Source organism: Indicator indicator, chromosome 5 (assembly GCF_027791375.1).
Source record: "Indicator indicator isolate 239-I01 chromosome 5, UM_Iind_1.1, whole genome shotgun sequence".
NCBI classification, from domain to species: domain Eukaryota; kingdom Metazoa; phylum Chordata; class Aves; order Piciformes; family Indicatoridae; genus Indicator; species Indicator indicator.
The window spans coordinates 29,320,460-29,343,223 of NC_072014.1; the positions used below are offsets into that span (position 1 = coordinate 29,320,460).

Here is a 22,764-nt window from a genome sequence, read left to right on the forward strand (position 1 = left end):
ATGAACTCTACTTAGTGTTCCTTAATCCTGAGGTCCCAGGTATCATGGAATATTTCTAGTAAAGCATTATACAAAGAAAAAGAAAAAAAAAGTTGCAGCAGAATTTTATTCTACATTTATTAGCCATAAACGTTACCAGAAAAAAAATAGAAAAACTCAGTTGCTCAGTGTATTTGTGAAGAGATACTCGGTCTAAGCATGTGAGGCATATCCTTTTAATATATAAATTTAACTTGTCATTTACTGCCTTTTTTTAAACAGGTAAAGAAAATTTGCTTTATGTATCTCTTTTTTTGGCTTCAATATGCATTTTACATGGGAAAACAAAAATGTATTTTGGGGTCTCTAAAGCCTAGCTAATGTCTCAGTTTTAATTTCTTAAGGTTAATACCTTAAACTGAGCTTTTTGCCACTCTGGTCAGTTAAAGAAACTCTAGGCAGTTTTGTAGGAGTTGACCTTTGTCAGTTTGCAAGGGTTTTTCCTCATTTTCTTTCAAACAAGGAGTATTTTACCTTTCTACTTTATTTAGCTTGTAAATGATTGGATTTTGCTGTGTGTGTTTATAAATGTTTGTGGAAGTATTTAAAGCAGTAGTTAATCCACTTTCTGAAGACTGCACATTTATTTGAACTTATATTATGTGAAATAAGTGATTTTTTTTTTTTCCCCTCAAAATTTCTTATTTCAAGGTAATAGTGGGAAATATTTATAGTTTAGTTTCAATCAAACTTGCACTAGATGTTTTTGGTAAGTAATTTCAGTGAGTGTTTATTATGAATGGGTAATATGGCTTACTGCTTGCTTTTGAAACAGAACTACAATAAAGAAACAGATTATTTTTTGTTAGAATAATAATGTAGAAGGTCCCGAAACAGAACAAATTTATAAGTAACCGGTCATGATGTTTACATTTTCCACTTGGTGAAAGTTTTGGGATTTTCAAAATAATGCGTTAGAGCCTGAATTCCACAGCTGCTTTTATGCTGTTAGAAGGAGTTTTTGCTGACACTTTAAGCTTATTGCTAACATTCTGCTGTCTCAGTAAAGTCTTGCTTGTTACCTGACTTCAGTTTTTGTGTCGGGGAGGTTTAAAGCAGGTGTGACTTGCCATTTAATGTGAACATTTATACTTTGAAATGGTCTAAAACCGTTGAGTAAAATATAAGGGACCTAAACTGAATGAACAAAAGATTAATTCTGGGATGTTAGCAAAATATTTGGATTTTGTTGGAGAAACAAAGGAAGTAATTTAGAGGGAAATCTGTTTGCATTTTCAAGTTTGCTGGTAGCTTTAAGTGTTTCTGCTGTCACTGTTTGGTGGTAAATAATTCCTGTTTTAGTTCCTTTTGTTGTTTTGTCCCCTTTCCTGGCTTGAAAAGATGGGCATGGGAAGACTAGATGAATTTCTAAACCTAGTTTTTCTCACATCATAATTATAGGAAAATCCAAAAGTTTGAAGAAAGTCAGTTGGAAGGCACTTGACATAATAGAATCCACACTTAATAATGTAACTCCAAAATTATTTTAATTTAAATGAAAGCAAAATAATACCAAATACTCATTGAGAATAAATCCATTTAATCTACCTGGAGAAATAATCATTCTTATTGAGGTACCTCCACACACAGATGCAAATTTTGACTTTTGGCTGCTGTGTTCTGTAGTTCAGTTGTTCACACTCATTCATTGTGAAGACACCTTGCCTTTTTTAAAACTTAGCATAAATAATGGAAAATGAAGCAAGCAGAATGTGAAATGTACAAACTTCTAGCCTGTAACTACTTCAATTTGCAATATTATGTTATTTTACTAATTACAGTTTAATTTCTTTCCCATAGGAGCTTAAGAAATAGCATGCAAAATGTGAAATTTTAGTTTTGCGCTAATTGAAAGCAAATGGCATTACAATGATAAAAAAAATTGAATCATTTTATCTTTAATTATAGTGAGGTTTTTTGTTTCTTTCTTTAAGGTACCAGTATTTTTTGCAAATTAAGCAAGACATTCTTACTGGAAGGTAAGACCTTTTTATTTTCTCCTCCCCCCATGTTAAACATTAAATGTAATTTTGAGAAAAAAGTTAATAGTGAGGGATTTTACCTCAAAAATATATTAAAAATACATATTTGTGCAAGTGGAAGTGTTTATAATAATTTTCTGTCTGGTTTGTTCACATGAAAACTAGGCTTTTTGAAGTAACCAAATTGCATATGAAATATGTAATTTTATTTATTTCTCATTTTAAAACCAAACCAAAACAGATTGCCCTGTCCTTATAATACTGCTGCTCTTCTGGCTTCCTACGCTGTTCAATGTAAGTATAATTAGTATCCCTGGACATGTTAGTACTGAAATACATTGTAAGTAGTATTGATTAGCTTCTACAGGCTGTTGTTTGTGTAGTATTACATTGTGATGTTTGTGGATGTGCTGCTACATTTCTCGTGATTAAGGAAATACGGTTGGTTGTTTTTTTCTCCCCTAGCACGTTTTGCTGAATTGGATACGGAAAAAATACTGGTAATGCTCTTTGTTTTCCTTCTTTAAACCCATTCAATTAAAAGACTCCAAAACAACCTTTGTGTATTTTTCTGTGTCATGAAGTGTGGGGTTTGTTTTTTTTTTGTTTTCCTTCTTGAGAATGGTACTAAAGCCTTTTTTAGACGCTAAGCATTTTTAACATCCGGTGAACGTCCAAATGGATGTGGAAAAGGGAATTCTGATAGTATCTGGACAAGAAGTTCAATACCCCTGTTGTCAGTTTTAAGTAGAGAAGTCTTGAAGACTGAGATTCAGTCCTCTTCCTTTCCTCATTCAGTGATAAAAAACCCCAGCCAACCAATCACAGGCAGTTAGTTCTTGAAATTAATGATTGTCATGAATTCAATTCTATAAGCGATCCTGATATATTCATCTAAATTCATGTGTTTTTTTCCTGTTACTAAAGACACTTATCTCTGCAATATAGTAATCCTTATATTTTGTACATACCCAAAAAATAGCGTCCATGTTAATTGTTTCAGGGGGAAAAACTTACAGTAATACTAATGCAATTGTTTTATGTGTAATTTTGATAAGTGGTCAACTTTTTCTAGGTCAGTTAAATAGAGCAATTTTTCTTAAAATCCTCAAACTGCAACTACTTGGAAAAAAATATATGCTGTGAGTCCTGCCATGCCATGGGGCTTTCCCTTAGAAGAGATGAATTTTTGATAATGAAGCAAGCACTATGAAAAGCTTATAACATTTTTAAGCCTTTTTAGAATGCAACATTTTTGTTTTGTTTTATTTTCCCGAATGTTGCAGAAGTGGTGGGTATGCTCAGTGTGTTGTAGTTACATTTATTTATGAGATTCTACCCCCTTTAGGTTCTTCAGTGAGCAGACATATCTCTAATGATTTTCCATGCATCTCTATTATTAAGCTCTTCTTGAATTTTGTTCTTGAGATTCTTTATTAATATAGGTAAAGAACAGATGCAGATCTCAGTGGCGTATTCTCTGTAGTGGATTTCACCAAGACATGTACTCTGCTATACAACCTGGTCCCACTTTCCCATTTTTAAATTATTTCGAAGGAGATCTGTTTCTGCCAGTAAACATGCCCTAAACTTCTTTTGTACCTTCTCTTCCCTTGCTTGTCCTCCTTTTCCAATGGGGACCTTCAGCCTTCTTGTCAGTTCTTCCATGCCCCATAAAAGTGTCAGTAGGCTTACCAGGACCCCAAGTTGTGCTGTGTTGCTGTGAACTTTCCTGGTTTCCTGTTAACGTTACTTACACTCTCTCTCTGTTACATGGATTGCAGATAATCAACACTGACTTGGGTTTCTATTATGTTTAGCCTCAAAACCCGTATTTTTAGCAAACATTGTTTGTATGTGTTTCATTCTGAAAATGTGATTTTTATTTATTTATTATAATTTTAAGAAAGTGTTAGAGCCTATGTAAATGCACCTTTTTAGTAGTTTCAACTAAAGCAGTTTCAATGTAGGTATATGTTTGTGTGCCTTTTTTTCCCATGCATACAATAGAATGTGCAAAAAATATTTTTCTAATGCTTCTGAATATGTATTGGTATAGAATGAGTTGGGGTTTTTTTTTGCAGATCTTAATGAGTAGCAGTTATACTGTTAAAAATATATATGTTGTCTAATCACATGAAAGCAAGCAAAGGTAAAAAAAAAACAGAAAAAAAATCCAATAAAATACCTTGAAGTGTGCTTGAAGTGTGTTGTTTGGTGCTAGTCATTATGACAGTGTTTATGAATTAATTTGTGTTTTGAAATTAAACACTTCATCAACTTCCTTCATAAGTGCCTACTCAAAGCTCTCTTTAAATGATCTCCGTGGTATTCACTGAGATGTTACTGTTTATTCACAACGGGAAAAGGGAGTTCAAATGTCTTCTCTGTTTTTGTTTGCTATAGATCATAAAGTGTATGGGAGCAGACTCTTACGGATTTGGGGACATTGCACAGTGCCTAGTACATCAGTGATAAACAATAACCTCTCTTTTTAATATTTTAGCCGAGCTGGGAGACTACAACCATTCAGAAAACTTGCCAGGCTACCTCTCAGACTATTCTTTCATCCCTAGCCAGCCTCAAGACTTTGAAAAAGAAATAGCAAAATTACATCAGCAGCACATGTAAGGATTTACAGCAGAAGATATTGACTGACTTTGTCAAATCCTGACTGCTGGTGCTGTGCTATTTTGTAGAAAATGATGATTTGTCTTAAAGGTTTCTGGGTTTGGGGGTTTTTGTTTGGTTTGTTGGGTTTGCTTTGTTGGTTTTGGTGGTGGTTTTTTGGTTATTTTTAAGAGTACGCTTGATGCGATTATTTTTTTTTTTTTTTTTAGATTGTATGATAAGTACCGTTGATACTCTGCACAGATAAAATATCTATGACAGAATGATAGGGAAAAATCAGTGAAAAAAAGAACATGTTAAAAATGCACTGTAAACAGTATTTGTGTGTGTTATATAGGATGTTAACTTAGCAGGGTTGTTAGGTGTTTCAGAATGCTCTGCATAAAAGCTTTGTTTACATAGTGTTCTCACCAGTAAACACAGGAGTTACTTTAGAAGTAACGAAGTTCTTTTCTTCAGTATCTGCTCTTTCCTGTGTTCAATTCTGTGACCTTTAACTAAAGAGGAAAAGGCGATGAAGCAATGGAAAATATTTTTTTTTTTTTTCCCCCCCCAGTGTGTAACTTCATGGTACTTTTTCAGTAATGTTTCCTTGGTATTTTAGAACTTAAGCGCTTTCTGTTAACAATTTAACAAAATGTAAGCTATGTTTACAAAAGCATTTGCTTAATTGGGGCAGGTTGTTGGCTTTAGAAACTACCGAATGTTGCATTACGCTTCAATCAATGGCTTAGCAAATTCTGTTAGGTAGGGTAAAGAAGTTAAAATGAATTAATGGTAATTTAAGCTTTAAGTGTGAGCCTTGTAGAGAAATTGCTGTTACCAATACAAAACAAAGAAATGCAAAAGTAGTATCTGGATTCTAGAGGTCTACAGACATATAAATTATGATAGTGCCTTAAGAAATAAAATGATGTGCGTTTCCAAGCTGTGTCACGAACTCTTGACAAGACTTTGCCTATGTGGAAGCACAAGGCTTTTTGTGTTAAAATTTAAATGTGTTTATGGTGAGAAAGGAAATTAAGATTTCAGTGTGGGGGTAGAAGTAGTAAAGCAAAAGCAGATTTTGTTTGCACTCACCAGGGAGCCTGATACGGGGACTGTGTTAGAATGTTTCTGATTTAGCTTCTTTCTTCCAGAGGGCTGTCGCCTGCAGAAGCAGAGTTCAGTTATCTCAACACAGCACGAACCTTAGAACTTTATGGAGTTGAATTGCACTATGCAAGGGTAAGTTTGGGTAAACTAGTATTGTAGTGTAAAAATTGATTCCTCTGAGATTTATGGAAAAATAAATATTTATTTTTAGTGAACCTTCCTGGGTGCTGCTTACAGGAGGAAATAAAAGAATAGTTGCCTGTGATTTACCAACTTCAGTAGCCACTATTTCACTCTAGTTTCTTTGCTTAAATTATGCATGTCTTCACAGAATTGCAGAATCACATGATGTTAGAGGTTGGAAGGGACCTCCAGAGATCATCCAATCCATCCCCCCTGCCAAAAGCAGAATCAGCCAGGGTAGTCACACAGGAATGCATCCAGGCAGGTTTTGAAAGTCTCCACAGAAGGAGACTCCACAACCTGCCTTGGGCAGCCTGTTCCAGTGCTTCGTCACCCTCACTGTAAAGAAGTTTCTCTTCGTGTTTAGGTGAAACCTTCTGTGTTTGAGTTTGTGTCCATTATTTCTTGTCTTATTACTGTGCACCACGAAAAAGAGATTGGTGCCCTCCACTTGACACCCACCGCTCAGATACTTACATACATTGATCAGATCCCCTCTCAGTCTTCTCAAGACTAAACAGCCCCAGGGCTCTCAGTCTCTCGTCATAGGGGGGTGCTCAAGTTCCCTAATCATCCTCGTGGCTCTCTGTTGGACTCTCTCTAGCAGATCCTTGTCTCTCTTGACTGGGGAGCCCAAAACTGGACACAATACTCCAAGTGTGGTCCCACCAGGGCAGAGTAGAATGTTATTGATCTGAATGCCAGTCCATGTGGATACTGGTGAAGAAGAAAAATGTACTTGTTGAATGTGCTTTTGAAATTTAAGAATCTGTTAGCTTTTAAAATCTTTAATTGGGTTTCAGTTGGAGCCAAATTATAGATCATCATTATATAATATCACCTCTCAATGCCAAATGAATGTACTATAATTAGATATAGTGTCAGTTTTCAGCTGGTGAAGCAAGTAGCCAGTAGCTTGAGGTCTTGATTCCATCTTACTCTGCAGAAACGGTAACATTGTACTCACAAAGACCCTGAATGCAATTGTTTCTAGTAACTAAGACACCTTTGGCTTTAAATATTCTTGTCGTGCTCTGTGAGAAACTTGCAATAGAAGATGAAATGTACCTTCTATATCCTGCTATTGTGCACATACTGAGAGATCTATAGCAAGTGTTTAGAGTGCAGAGATATTTCAGGGAAAATGTGCTATTTAAACATGCTTAAGATACTTTTTGGTGTAGAATCTTTCCACTCTGAGATGGCAATTTCCTTTCAGGTAGGAATTTAAATTGTTGGTTGCTGCTTTTAGTGTAGCCAACATCAAGCCAGTCTGCAAGTGCTGTTGTTCATAAAAAACTGCTAGAATCATACTCTATATTGTGTATTACTTTGAAGTTGGCAGAAGACAGAAGATTTAACTTAACAAATTAAGATTCTCTGATAGGGTGTAAAGAATTCAGACCAAACATTCAGGCTTGTCCTGAATAGGAATGAATAATTTAATTCTTACTTGTCTTATTAAAACACATTTCCTTCCATGTTGTTAACCTGTTTTACTGTGATATTTTTATATTTAGAAATACAAATGATAATGAATGTATATGAGGTTTTAAATATATTTATGTTTCTTCAACGAATTCTGTCTTTTCTTTTAAAGGATCAGAGTAACAATGAAATAATGATTGGAGTGATGTCAGGTGGAATACTAATTTTTAAGAACAGAGTACGAATTAACACCTTTCAGTGGTAAGGACAACTGTTGAAGCTTATATTTTTGTTTGGTATTTCAGAATATAATTTTAGCACTACCAGTATTGCATGTTTTAAAAAATACTGAAACTTGTATCAAGTTGAAATTATTTATCTTGTGCTATGCTATGGGTAATTTTATGCTGGGTCTTTGTCCTGTTCTGCATGCTTGGCTGTTAAATGACTATGGTGCAAAATATTGTAATTTATTTTTTCTTCAGGAGTTTGTCAGCATACTTTATAGCCAGAAGCAGTGTTATGGTCTAGCTTCCAGTCTTTAAAGAGGCAATCAAACTTAGAAGTATTAACCTGGAGAGTTGCTCTTAACTGTTTTGTCATATATAATTCATTGTGCTGCGTTAAATTTAACATAGGTATGGCATTTTGAGAAAAACTGAGGTGGAGCATTCAGGACAGCAGATAATGCTGTCCTGTCGTTCTCCTCTTAAGTTTTTTATGCTGTTTTTTAAACATGGAGTTGCTTTATTAAATATGTAACTAGTTACCAGTATTCTTAAGTTGGGGCCCTGTTCTTATGTATGCATATAGGATAAAAAAAGATCTAAGAGAAATCCTGTTCTAGACTATAACTTCTATAGTGCTTTATATCTTCTGTCCCTTTGCTTTCCATTGCTGCGTGGAATCCACTTTGACACTCAGTTTTAATTGTTTTGTTACATATGTCATTGAGTGTGCTATAGCAGCATTCTGAGTGGGTGAAGTCAGCCATAGGAGATTATCATAATGGACATTAGTCTACTGGGCACAAAACTTGTTCACTCTACCTAGAAAAATGCTGAAAAGTTTTACATTTTCATTTGCTGCCGATGCGTGTTCTTTGGCAATGCAGCACTAGACTTTACTAAGTTGTTTGTTCTCACTAAGTTACCTTTCAGAGATTCAAGATGTTAATCACAGTCTTGATCTCACCTGCAACCCAATGGACATTCTGGTTTTCTGTGCTAAGCTTAGTTTTAAGTTTTGTTGTAGGATGGTATGTATTCTGTGGTTTACCGTTTTGGGAAACAGTGGGGATAGTGAAATTTTCATAGATTTTTTGAGAGAAATTAAAAGCAAAGCTGTGACACAAGTGTTATTCACAGCCAGATGTCATTCCACCCTGAAGTATTCAAAGAAACGTAAGCCTGAGGCAATTTCAGAGCATGTTGATTTTCAGTCACTATGTTTTTTTGGATAAATAAAACTGGATCTTGTAATGATAAGTCTGGAACTACTGTACTAGTCAGTCAGACCTGCCTTTGTTGTAGTAACGTTCTAAAAAGGATAGCGTTCATGTGGAAAGAGTTTGCAACTGTTAGTCATTTTTGGGTTAAGGTTGCTTTATAAATGAAATGCTGTAATAATTAGAAATGTTTTGATTCAAGCTACCTTTACTGCTGTTATTTTGGGGAAAACAGAAAATAGTAGAAATAGGGCCTATAAAACACACTGGCAAATTGCTGGTGATGTACAGTGTAAGTCACTATTTAAGCTAAGTGTCCCTGCTGAAAGCTAGAGGTTTGTGAGAGTTCTGCTTCATATTGTTTGCATGCCAGGGGCACTGATCTAAATTCTTAGTATGGTTTTTGTATGTGTATAATTACCTAAACAGTTATTCTTTGTATTCAACCATATCAGCTGACATCAAGGATATGAATTTCTTCCTGTGAAAACTATAGTAACCAACATGATTGGTCTTTACAAAAAAATTAAAAAGAAACACCCCCATGCTCATTTTCTTCCAACTACCAGCTTTATTTTGCTATGAGTAAAGGTCTGAAATGTCAGTTCTCACAGTGTAGCTCAGTAGTACACCTATTAGCTTTCCTTTTTATCCATAGTCATGCAGCTGCTCCAGTGACACCAGTACTAATACTTTTTGCTTCCACTTAGTCTTGCTCTTGTGCAGCTGAAGCTGTGTAATATCTTCCTAGTCCTTTATTGCTACAGTGAATATTTAGATAGCCCTTTTTCAGTATACCTGAGATAAATTTTGAGATGAGAGAGAGGATAAACATACGTATTTGTAGGGAAGAATAAAGCTTCAACTGTATTGCTCAGGGAAGAATCAAGCAAAATGTCTTTGCCTCTTCCTCCTTAATTTCATGTTATATCTAAATTGCATGTAATGAGCCTTATGATCATAGGAAGAAATGAAACAGAAGGGGAAGACAGGACAGGAATAAAGCATAACAAAGGAAACCCACCTTTTATCCACTGTGTTCTAACTTGATCTTCCTGTGTTATGAGCACTTCCTCTTTTCCTCAAACTGTGCTGCCAAACATACAAAACTGGGAATCCAGGGAGTAGATCTTGCCCTTGAAGACCAAAAAAAAGAGTATGGAGTACCTTTTAGCCCTTCCTTTGTTACTAGATCACCTGTTCAGCAGTGGAAACACACTTTCCTTTGCCTCTTTTTTGTAATTGTTGCACCCCTGGATCGTTTTGTTTCCTTTCACATCGATTGCCAGCTGCAACTGCAACTTTGGATTTTCTAGCTTTATTCCTGAATGGCTAGGTAGTACTTCTGTGTTCCTCCTTGGTCATTTAGTTCTGCTTCCATGTCCTGCACATTTCCTGTTGTCTTTGAGCACAGTAAGCAGTCCTGAGTTCATCCAAGTTGCTCTCCTCCCATGCAGGCATGCTTGCTAGCACAGGGTTGTTCTGCATAGAGAAGATTGTCTTTTAAGATTGGCCACCTCTCCTCAGTCACTTCCAAGGGATTTTGTCTGCCATAGCTCTGAGCAAGCTGGAGTTTCTTCTCCTGAACTCCAGGTTGATTTATTCTGCATTATTTCTCACTTCCCACTTTGTCTTCATAATCTCATAGCTCCTGGAGCCAAGTTTGTCTTTGACTACTAAATCTGGGCAATTCTTCCTTGTTTGTGAATTGGCTACCAAGCTTATCTTCCAGAGCTGACCAGTCTAGAACCTGTGTCAAAGGGAAAGTCTGGGAAAATATTTAAGTAAGCATAGTTTAAAGGCTAATATTCACAGGCTCCCTTTATGATATTGGAGACAGAAACTCTCTCAACAAATTAGGATATTCAAATTAGGATCCTGCTCTGAGTAATCCCCTGGAGAAAAATGTCTCCATCTGATTTAGTAAAAAAAATAATATCTAGATATAGATATCTGTCTTAGGTGACTGTTAATATTTTGCTTCTTGTCCTTCCTAGTCTAGAAGGTTTTTTTATTCAACAAGATGATCAGTATGCAAATGGTAATTCCAGTCACAATTCAAGTCCCTATATAATCTTCATAAATAAATGTAATCTTAAAAATAATGCTGCTATCTTCACTGATGTGGATTTTGGGGGGGATTGGGTTTGTTGTTTATTTTGTGGGTTTGGGGTTTTTTTGTGTGGGTTGTTTTTGTTTTGTTTTGTTTTGTTTTTGTCTTGTAGCTTTGCCAAGCCAATGTAAGTAGAGGGATCATCAGAGATGGTGGTTGAGATTAGTAAGGGTGCTCTGTGTAACAGCTTGATGGTAACCCCTGAAGAGTTTGCTGTGTAATTTCCCATAAGTTAACTGAGAGATCTAAGTTCTCTCTTGCTTTGAGTTTCATAACAGTTGTTAGAATCATTTCATTTGAAAAAGGCCCTCTAAGATAATCAAGACCACCTGTCCACCCAATACCACCATGCACAGTGAACCATGTCCCAAAGTGCCCACGTGTACAAGGTTTTTGAACGCTTCCAGGGATGGTGACTCCAGCACTTCCCTGGGCAGCCTGTTCCAATGCCTGACCACTCTTTCAGTAAAGTAATTTTTCATAATATCCAATCTAAATCTTCCCTGGCACAACTTGAGGTTGTTTTCTGTCATCCTATCATTTGTTACTTGGGAGAACACCAAGTATCTCCCACCTCACTACAGCCTCCTTTCAGGTAGCTGTAGAGGTCAATAAGGTCTTCTCTCAACCTTCTCTTCTCTGAACTAAACAGGTCCATTCTCTCAGCTGCTCTGCATAGGAATTGTTCTCCAGACCCTTCAGCAGCTTTGTCGCTCTTCTCTGGACACGCTCCAGCACCTCAGTGTGTTTCTTGTAGTGAGAAGCCCAAAACTGAGCACAGTATTTAAGGTGTGGCCTTACCAGCGCCAGGTACAGGGGCTCTTTGAGAGAGTGTTTAAATTCAGTGTTCCATAGTCTGCAGTATCATCAGTTGTTCCTTTTCAAAGTCATAGAGATTACTATGTTCTTTCTTGTTACAATTGTAACCCTGCTTTTATTCTTGACCAAAATAGTACTCCTATATATTTAGTAAAGGATGTGCACTGTCCTAACGTTGCATTTCTTTAGATTGTGATGGGTTGTCTCTTGCCATATAGCAGAACTAGCATTGCAGTGACCATGAAAAGGTCTTTGGAATTTTTCCCTGTTACATGATATTTGAAGTGATTTTTTTTTTTTTCCCCTCCTAATAGTGTAATGATTTTTTTTTTTTTGATGGCAAGTCCTTATGTCTGTGCTTATATCTTGTCTTAGTTGTTTTATAAAAACAAGCTCTGCATATATTTATAGACATGTAGGAACATAGAAATATTTCAGGAATCTGATGAAGTTCAAAACATTTTTTCATGTTCTGAAAGCAGTCTCAGAAAAAAGGAACATCTGGTTGGAATGACCTGTGGATAGAATAACTTGTTGGACTTGGAACTGTGAAAAGATACTTAAATTAACAACTGACTTAGGTTTAGGATGGAAACAAGTACATTTGATAGATAAATATACAGCTCATAAATTTCCAATTATACAAGCTATTTCATGGAAATGAAATCATATCTGTTTACTTTATAAAGTATTTTTTTGGTACATGTTTTTAAGGCCTTAACCATGATTCAGCATGCGAAGTGTTTAAATACTGTGATTTTATTTTTCATTTAGGTTGAAGATTGTAAAAATTTCTTTTAAGTGCAAACAGTTTTTTATTCAACTTAGAAAAGAATTGGTGAGTACTGTCTTAAATTTCATCTCAAAAATAAGAGCAATGCAATTTGTCCATACTGCAAAACTGCATGACATTACCTTGATTCTTGCCTGTATCTAGTTACAAGATGAGTTTCACAAACATTCTGGCTCTTCCAGTTCTCTAACAGACCATTATAGTGCTTTATAAGACTATTTTTCATTTTACTTCAATTTTAAATGTGTTTAGCTCTCCCTATGCAGGAAATATAACTTGTGTATATAAGAAAAATTGTGAAAAGGTTGAAAGTAAATTAATATTAAATTCAAGTTTCACAAGAAACCAAACAAAAATTAAAGGTAATGCTTAATGCTGCATCAGTTGTATGTGTACTTGCAAGTAAATGTTTGATTAAAACATGCTGATTTGTGCTACTCAGATTTAGTAATAATACAAGTTGGCTTTAATACTTGTATATCAACATAGGAAATAAGAATATCTTTGCAGTTTTAAAATACGTACAATAATTTTTTTATGCTTGCCTCTAAATTTGTTGGGGAAAAGGTGAAGTTTTCTGTGAAGAATGTATGTTTCACTACTGTGGTGTGTTTGCTACCCTGTGAAGCACAACAGGACCACTGCTTGTTTAATTCAGCAAGAAATGGATTGTTCCACGCCTCTCAGAGATTAGCCTTAACCCATCACAGGCATATCACTGGGGAAAGACAGAGGAATAAATTAAAAATATGACTATGTGATTAACTCATCAGATTAGTTAAAAGGTTTTGTGAAGTTCTTACAGCTGAAAGACTTTGAAGGCCTGAAATGTAGAGTTACTGACTGTAAAGATGGATTCTAGGCAGAAATGCATCCTGAGTACTATAGGACTATTTCGGATTTAGAGGATTTAGAAGTGGACTTCGGAGAGAAATTATCTTCATCTTGTTGGTTTTTTGTTTTGTTTTAATTGGGCTACATAATGCTTTTCAGGAGTCCTAAACAGCTACTTTTCAAATAGCACTACTGAGTGTTGAAAGCTTTTAATTGCAACTGTCATCGAAAGTGCAAGTGCCTTATCTTTTAATCACCCATTAAATTTATTCCTTGTTTTGGCATTGCTTAGAGGCATCACTAAAGGATTATTTGCCTACTTTTGATAGATTTTATCTGTGTTTAAAATAAGTCACTTGAAGTTAGATGAGGCATTGTAATGTCATAGTCATCTTCCCCTAGTAGTGTAATATAATGTTAAATTGAAGCTGGTGTGTATTCTGACAATTACATAGCTGAAGCACACATTTACTGGAGTAGATTTTTTTTCCCCCCCATTGTTTCTTTATGATTTTGTTTAGGGAAAAGAATGTATGTATGACTTCTTCATCGAACATTAGAAGCCCTCTGAACCGTAACTTCAGTGGCTGGGTTTTTTTTCCACGATACTTTTGATGATTCTGCCTGTTCCATGTGCTGCTTTCCTTACATGGTTTGAAGTTTGAGAATAAATCAATAGTTTCATTTTTCTAATGTTTCCCTAAGCTTCTCTTCTTTTTAGTTAGTTGCACCCTTGGCTGTGGTAATGTCAATAGTCAACTCTTAATGCTGTCCATCTGGGTTTGCAGCCCAGAATCATCAGCAAAGATGATTTTTCAAGTGCCCAGTTTGTTTCATACCTATCCTTACAAGTGCCTAGAACTAGGAAGGGTAGATAGGAAAAGGATGAGTGCATTTAAGAGCCAGTATCTCATACTCTACTTAAAGATTTATTCCTAGCTTTAATTGTGATGAAGGGTAGGGTTTGACAATCAGTTCTCTCTGTGCTGCAATGAGAGCCTTAGAAGCTATGAATAGAACTATTGTTAGGGTACCTTTAAAGCTCTAACACACCAAGTTCCTGTGAAAGTGCTGTTTCGAATTACAATTAAGCTGATCTAGCAGCAGCTCCTCATCATGTGATATGGACTCCTCCTTCATGCTTCATGCCTGATCTAGTGATCAGATGGTAGCATGAGAATCAGATCAGCTCATTCTCTGGAATACAAACTAGGAAACAGAAGGTTGGGTTCCCCCCTCCCCACTCCAGCCTATAATTTTCATGTCAGCCAGAGCATTATAATGCATGATCATCAGCTCATTTAACTTCCCAAATTCTCTTTTCCAACAGTATAAAAGGTTAACAGAGTATTAAAATTTGCTACATCATGAGAACTTTTTATTGGAATCTAAAATCTTACCTAGTTTGTCCTTTACTGGATCCACATGAAGCAGCTCATAATTTTACATAGTTGCTCTTTTGCAGAATAGTAATGTATCTTGTTTATATTATTGTACATTTACTTTGTTAATAAAGCCTTTTTTAACATATCATTTTAACATTTCATATCATTTCATTAATAGATGCTCAGAATTTGCTGTTTACCTTTTTAATCCATTTTGTTCTTCAACCTGAATTCATCACATGGCTGAAAATAGTGTCAGCTGTTAGTCAAAATGATTTCCCAAATACAACATTGAGGGAAGAGTTGCAGGTCTATGCCCCAGCGTATCAGATTACCTAAAGATGAGCAGGCCAGCAAAAGCTTGAGTTGGAAAAGGGAGTTTACTGCTAAATGAAAACAGTTAAGGTGTGTTAAATGTTGTGGAGGATTTAGTACTGTGAAGAGACAGCCCGAGTGCTAAAGATACTTCTGATGTAATCAAGTTCCCTCAACGGGCAGAATAGCTTAGCTTCTTCTGCAGTTATGCTTCTTTCTTTTACAAGGAACCTAATTAATTAATCATGTAGAAGTAGGCACATCAGTTACTCTTGAGCTCAGTACCTGTTCATAATCTCTAACTGGCACCTGTGAAGGAGAGTTCCTTGCCTTAACTGCAGTAATCTTGAAACAGGGAGACATGTTGTCTTTAAGTTCTCAAATCACATACTTTTTTTTTTAATGTCATTTGGGTACTACATTTCAGACCATCTAGGTGTGTTTCAGTATCACTAAACAGACTTTTGCTTTGAGCAGGCTCATTTGCAAGCAAAATAAATGAATTCCTTCAATGAAAATTCAGAGGTATTTTTAAAGGGTTTATAATACACAGAGTTTGTGTAAAATTAGAGAACCACTTCAAAAAACAGAGCTGAAAAAAGACTCCACATACCCACAAACAAACAAAAAAATCCCCAAAGCCCAAACAGAAACCTAAAGCTAACAGTGCTTATCTTCATTTCAAAAATAGTTTGGAATATTTTTTTGGTCTGAAATAATTTTTTTCTCCTTTTTAGCACGAATCTAGAGAAACCTTACTGGGATTCAATATGGTGAATTACCGGGCATGTAAGAATTTGTGGAAAGCTTGTGTTGAACATCACACCTTCTTCCGTTTGGACAGACCGCTCCCCCCTCAGAAGAACTTTTTTGCACATTATTTCACTTTGGGTTCTAAGTTCCGGTACTGGTAAGTGCTGATTTGAAATATATGGGAAAGAACATAAGGAAACAGGCAACTGTTCAATAAATGTAGGGAAAATGTTAGAATCTATATTAAAGGGTGCCATAAATCAAGTAGCTTTTGAATCCTGTAACTATTCCCCTCCCCTGTTGAGCACTGTTTCATATGTTGTCAGTAATTTTCTAGGATATCTTGGCAATAGAATTATTATTATTATTAGCAGTAATTATTGAGCTGATACTCTGAGATTGTCTCACAGACTACATCTCTGTCTTAAACATTGTCTCAGAACTTCAAAGTTTTTGGCCTGGTATTTTTGAAAACTGGTGGATCTCAGATCTTGTGTGTAACAGCAGTGACAAAACAGACCTAAGTAAAGATCAAACAGAATTCAATGAAAAGGAGCTTGTCCAAGTAAAGCGAACTTAAGCTAGGTGCATACAAATAGGCAACTAGGTGAAGAAAAAAGACATCCGTGTTCTTCATTATAACCAGAAATGTAGAAAGTAAGGATGAAATTAAGTCTGTAACTTTTAAGGATGAACTTGACATAATAGGCAAAAAGCTTGGAGGTGCAAAGAAGAATGACTGTGGAATAACTATAATTCCTTAGTATAGTTTCTGTTCTAATGATGGAGTGGGTGGTGTTGGTTATAAAATCTTTTATGCTTTTTATTAAAAAAAAAAAAGGCTCATTTGAGTAACTGAATTTAACTCTTTGTGCAAGTAATGCAGAATTCTCATGGTATAAATCATGCCTGGAATAGACAATAATGGAGCTACTGCTGATCGTCTGCCTAGAATGGCAACAGTGCCTGTGACGTACAAAGAGAAATGATGAAAAGCTGGAAAACACAATAACAGACTATTTCTGTTACACTTGTGAGTTGCACAAATGTATAAAGAGGAAAGTAATTCAGTGGCTAAATTTTTATACCATCTGGGTTTTTTTGACCAGCATTCTCAGCACCATTGGGTAAATGGCCTTTTGTGATCCTGAACAGTGCTTGAGACTTGGTTCATTGAAGCTGTAGTGATTTTGGGGGAACTTTTTCATTTCTGTAAAGATTTTGAATTTGAATCATCATGGTTACTATTACAGAATTGCACTTCAATGATTTAATGTAACATGGCTGTGAAATGAAAAGGGAAATTGTATAAAAATGAAGGAGGTCATTAAAGTTAATGAAGCAGCCAAAAGGCTAGGATTTCTGCAAGTTGTTGGAGAGATTGTTTTACAGCAGCATAATAGTAATGTGGTGTACAAGGACAGGTGAAGGGCACTGGGCTTGTTTAACCTGGCAAAGGGAAGCTAAGAGGGAATTTGGTAGCAAGCTTAATGCTACTTCAAGAGCAGTTTCAGAATTGATGGATCCGAACTTGTACCAGTAATGGCATGTGATAGAACAGGGGGTTACAACCACACATTTCACACTGAAGATTCTAGCTGGGCATTAGGAAATCATAGAATCATAGAATCAAGAAGGCTGGAAGAGACCTCAAGGATCATCGAGTCCAACGTGTCACCCTAAACCTCATGACTATCTAAACCGTGGCACTTGGTGCCACGTCCAATCCCCTCTTGAACACCTCCAGGGATGGTGACTCCACCACCTCCCTGGGCAGCACATTCCAATGGCCAACCACTCTCTCTGTGAAGAACTTTCTCCTCACCTCCAGCCTCAACCTCCCCTGGCGCAGCTTGAGACTGTGTCCTCTTGTTCTGGTGCTGGTTGCCTGGGAGAAGAGACCAGCCCCCTCCTGGCTACAACCTCCCTTCAGGTAGTTGTAGACAGCAATGAGGTCTCCCCTGAGCCTCCTCTTCTCCAGGCTAAACAGTCCCAGCTCCCTCAGCCTCTCCTCATAGGGCTTGTGCTCAAGGCCTCTCACCAGCCTCGTTGCCCCTCTCTGGACATGCTCCAGCAATTCAACATCTTTCCTAAACTGAGGGGCCCAGAACTGGACACAGTACTCAAGGTGTGGCCTAACCAGTGCTGTGTACAGGGGCACAATGACCTCCCTGCTCCTGCTGGCCACACTATGCCTGATGCAGGCCAGGATGCCATTGGCTCTCTTGGCCACCTGGGCACACTGCTGGCTCATGTTCAGGCGACTGTCAACCAGTACCCCCAGGTCCCTTTCCGCCTGGCTGCTCTCCAGCCACTCTGACTCCAGCCTGTAGCTCTGCATGGGGTTGTTGTGGCCAAAGTGCAGCACCTGGCACTTGGATTTGTTGAATGCCATCCTGTTGGACTCTGTCCAGCCTGTCAAGGTCCCTCTGCAGAGCCCTTCTACCTTCTAACAGATCAACACCTGCTCCCAGCTTGGTGTCATCTGCAAATTTACTGATGATGGACTCAATCCCCTCATCCAGATCATCAATAAAGATATTGAACAGGATGGGGCCCAGCACTGATCCCTGGGGGACACCACTAGTGACAGGCTGCCAGCTTGATGTGGCACCATTCACCACCACTCTCTGGGCTCTGCCCTCCAGCCAGTTCCTAACCCAGTGCACAGTGCTGCTGTCCAAGCCACAGGCTGACAGCTTGGCCAGGAGTTTGCTGTGGGGGACAGTGTCAAAGGCCTTGCTGAAGTCCAGGTGGACTACATCCACAGCCTTTCCTACGTCCACCAGGCTGGTCACCTGATCACAGAAGGAGATCAGGTTGGTGAGGCAGGACCTGCCCTTCCTAAATCCATGTTGGCTGGGCCTTATTCCTTGGCCATCCTTCAGGTGCGCAGTGATTGCCCCCAAGACAATCTGCTCCATGATTTTCCCTGGCACTGAGGTCAGGCTGACAGGCCTGTAGTTTCCAGGTTCTTCTGTCTGTCCCTTCTTGTGGATGGGTGTCACATTGGCCAGTTTCCAGTCTTCTGGGACCTCTCCAGTGAGCCAGAACTGGTGGAAAATGATGGAGAGAGGCTTGGCCAGCTCATCTGCCAGCTCTTTCAGCACCCTAGGATGAATCCCATCAGGTCTCATGGACTTGTGAATATCCAAGTGACTCAACAAGTCTCGAACTAATTCCACATGGATTTCAGGAGTACAACACTGCTCCTTGACCCCATCAACCAGTTCAGGAGGCCAGTTATCCTGAAGTCCTCCTGCCTTACTGTTGAAAATGGAGGCAAAGAAGGTATTTAGAATCTCAGCCTTCTCCTCATCCTTAGTTACAATGTTACCCTCCACGTCCAATAAAGAGTGGAGGCTCCTCTTGCCCTTCTTTTTAGCGTTAATATATTTATAAAAATGCTTTTTGTTATCCTTCATGGAAGCGGCCAGTTTAATTTCTAACTGTGCTTTTGCCTCTCTAATTTTTCTTCTACATGATCTAACAACATCCTTAAACATGTCACTAGTTGCCTCCCCCCCCCTTTCCAAAGGCGATAAACCCTCTTTTTTTCCCTTAAATCCTTCAGGAACCGCTTGCTCATCCAGGCCGGTCGTCTTCCCCGCCGGCTCGTCTTACGGCATGTGGGAACTGCCAGTTCCTGTGCCTTTAAGAACTCCTGTTTGAAGTAGGTCCAACCATCCTGGACCCCTTTGTTCTTAAGGGCTGTTACCCAGGGAACTTTCCGAATAAGTTGCCTGAGCAACCTGAAGTTTGCCCTCCGAAAGTCCAAAGTGAGGGTTCTGTTACTGCTCCTCCCTATTTCCCTGCATATTGAAAGCTCCACTATCTCATGGTCACTGCACCCTAGACAGCCTCCAACCATCACATCTCCCACCAGCCCTTCTCTATTTGAGAACAGCAGATCAAGCAGAGCCTTACCCCTGGTAGGTTCACCTAAGAGCTGCATCAGGAAGTTGTCATCCATGCACTCTAGAAACCTTCTGGACTGTCTCCTCTGCTGAATTAAGTTCCCGGCAGATGTCTGGTAGGTTAAAGTCCCCCACAAGGACAAGGTCTGATGATCTTGAGACAGTTTCCAGCTGCTTATAGAATATCTCATCAGCCTCCTCGTCCTGGTTGGGTGGTCTATAACAGACTCCAACCAGGATGTCAGTTTTGTGCGGCCTCCCTCTGATTTTAACCCACAAGCATTCAACCCTTTCATCTGCAGCCTCAAGTTCTGAGGCATCAAAGGATTCCCTAATATATAGGGCCACCCCTCCTCCTCTTCTCCCTTGCCTGTCCCTCCTAAAGAGCTTATAACCCCCCCAGTGCGGTACTCCAGTTGTGAGAATCGTCCCACCATGTTTCTGTGATGGCAACTACATCATAGTTCTCCTGGTGAACCAAGAGTTCCAGTTCATCTTGTTTGTTGCCCATACTGCGTGCATTGGTGTACATGGACTTCAGCTGGGCTGCTGATTTCACCAGTTTATGTGGTCCTCCCTCCTCTCCAGGGAGACTGGTTTCCACACCCACCCCCTTCAGACCTAGGGCTTTAAAGCCCTCCCAATGAGTCCTGCCAAGCCCAGTGCCAGCACCCTCTTACCCTTTCTAGATAAATTCAACCCAACTTGGTCCAGCAGGTTGGGTGCAGTAAGAGTTGCCCCGTGATCAAAGAAGCAAAAATTCCGCTGCTGGCACCATCTCCTAAGCCAACTGTTGATGGTGTGGGTTTTCCTGTTCCTCTCAGTGTACACCACTGCTGCTGAGGGAACTGAGCAGAACACCACTTGAGCTCCTGCCCCGTCAATCGATTTCCCAAGGGCCTTAAATTCCTTTTTAATCTTCCTGGTGCTGCTCTTTTCAATTTCTTCACTTCCAGCCTGGACTACCAGCAATGGGTAATAGTCAGAGGGATGGATTAGTTTAGGGAACCTTTGGGTGATGTCCCTTACCCGGGCCCCAGGTAGGCAGCACACCTCCCTATGGGATGAGTCGGGACGACATATGGGTCCCTCTGTTCCCCTCAAGAGAGAGTCTCCAATAACTATAGCCTTTCTCTTTGTGGCACTGGTCCTTAAGGTTTGGGGGGGCTGCTTCGTCTTTGGTATCTCCTTGATGGTTCCTCTACAATACTCTCATCCACATTGCCCTCAGCCTGCAGAGTCTCATAGTTATTGCTCAAGGGCAGCGGGGGAGGGGAAGAGGGTCGGGGTGCATTCCCTTTGCTTCCCCTGATAGGGACCTGTATCCATCCTCCACTGCTCCCCTCAACTGGAGGGGGTTTCAAAGCCTGTTCCCACATATCCAACTCCCTTTCACATTCTTGTATGGTCCTGAGCCTTGCTACCTCCGCTTTCAGCTCAGCCACTTCATCCTTCGCCTCAGCTACCAAATTTAAGAGACAATTCACCTGGTCACACCTGACACAGGTGTCTCCTTCACCCTCCACACCAAGTGCCAGGCTCAAACACTGACTGCAGCTAGAAGCCTTAACACCAGCATGCTTGTAGAGAGACTCAGTCTGGGAACCTACTGCATGTTTAACACCCTTTGTCCGAGTTGTTACCATGGTAGGTACCTGCTGGCAAGAGATCTTGAGATCGGAGATTTTATTGAGAGTTGGTTTTTTTTGTTGTGTTGTTTTTTTTTTTTTCCCCCTGTATCCTGTCAGCTGACCTGGCACATGCAAGCAGGCAAGAAGCCTATAGCTCACCAGCCAAAATGGCGTCGCGCGCTCAGCCCCGCCGGGTTTTAAACTTTCCCGCGGCTGACGTCACAATCCCGAGCAGGCATGCGAGAGGACGACCGCTGGTTGTCGCTCTCTGCCAGGGTCCTTCCGCCCCGCAAACCCCGAAAAGAAACAAAAAGAGAGAGAACCCAAAGCAGGCACAGCGGACCCAGTGTCGATCCCGATCAGCTCACCAGCCAAAATGGCTTGGTTGGGTTTTTTTTTTTTTGTTTGTTTCATTTTTCTAGGAGGATAGTGCATTAGTGGAACATGTTACATAGAGGGGAGGTTGTGGGATCTCTCTTTTTGGAGGCTTTCAAAACTTGGCTAGAAAGTGCCTTGGCCAGACGTGACTAGTGTTAGCAGGAGATTGGACTAGAGACTTGACGGCAACATTTCTATGATCAGAACAAACTAATAAAATAGTAACTGCCAGGCCTGGACAGAGGTATCTTCAGTTCTGAAAGAAATCAGAGACATAAAATTGCTGAACTCTTAAATCTGTTCTTCTATTGGACTAAAAAATTCTAATGCAGCAAATTTTAAACCATTTTTTTAAAAAATAAAAGAAGTTTCCAGGAGGGGGTGAGAAAATCTGATTTCTGTGTACTGTCCTTGGATTTTCAAATTGGTTCTACATAGCATTTCTCACAAAATACTCATTAAACTGCCAAAACATTAAGAGTTTTATTTGATATTAACAGCTGTTTTAACCAGATGGGAAACAAGTATGTCCCTCCTTTGTGATGAATGGAAGATACCACTGAAGTACTACAGGTTTTTGTAGTAAAAGCTGAAGTTGACTAGAAAGTTGTGGTAGCATGTCTCAATGAGAAGTGAGTAGGCAGTGAAATGGTAGATCAAAGTTCAGCATCTAAACATGCAAAATAATCTACATGGGGGGAGAAAAGAGGAGGAGCATCAATTATAAGTAAGCTAATTGCTGTCTTGGAGCTTTGTAGTTCTCTAAAAACATTTCAATCATCAAGTAGCAATTAGAGAAAGGCAAATAAAATGATAGAATTATTGGAAAGGAATAGAAGAAAATAGAGATAGCTTGCTGCTTGTTGGAATGAAAAATTTATAACTCCAGGAAGTTAGCAGACAGCAAATTTGAAGAGAGGTCTCTTAGAATCACAGCATGGCAGAGGCTGGAAGGTGGCTCTGCACACTTGTCTTAGTCCATTGCCCTGTTCAAACAGGGATCAGTGCAGCAGGTTGCCTA

The 22,764-nt window shown here is 38.9% G+C and overlaps 1 protein-coding gene across 1 annotated transcript in view; it reads left to right on the plus strand.

Moving 5' to 3' along the window:
- Positions 1–22,764, plus strand: part of PTPN4 (protein tyrosine phosphatase non-receptor type 4) — a 69,474-nt gene that overhangs the window by 11,441 nt on the left and 35,269 nt on the right. Inside the window, exons 5-11 of the mRNA XM_054380729.1 lie at positions 1,974–2,018; positions 2,263–2,315; positions 4,528–4,648; positions 5,792–5,879; positions 7,531–7,619; positions 12,512–12,575; positions 15,802–15,974. Coding sequence (XP_054236704.1) covers positions 1,974–2,018; positions 2,263–2,315; positions 4,528–4,648; positions 5,792–5,879; positions 7,531–7,619; positions 12,512–12,575; positions 15,802–15,974 — 633 coding nt within the window. The remainder of the gene's footprint in view (positions 1–1,973; positions 2,019–2,262; positions 2,316–4,527; positions 4,649–5,791; positions 5,880–7,530; positions 7,620–12,511; positions 12,576–15,801; positions 15,975–22,764) is intronic.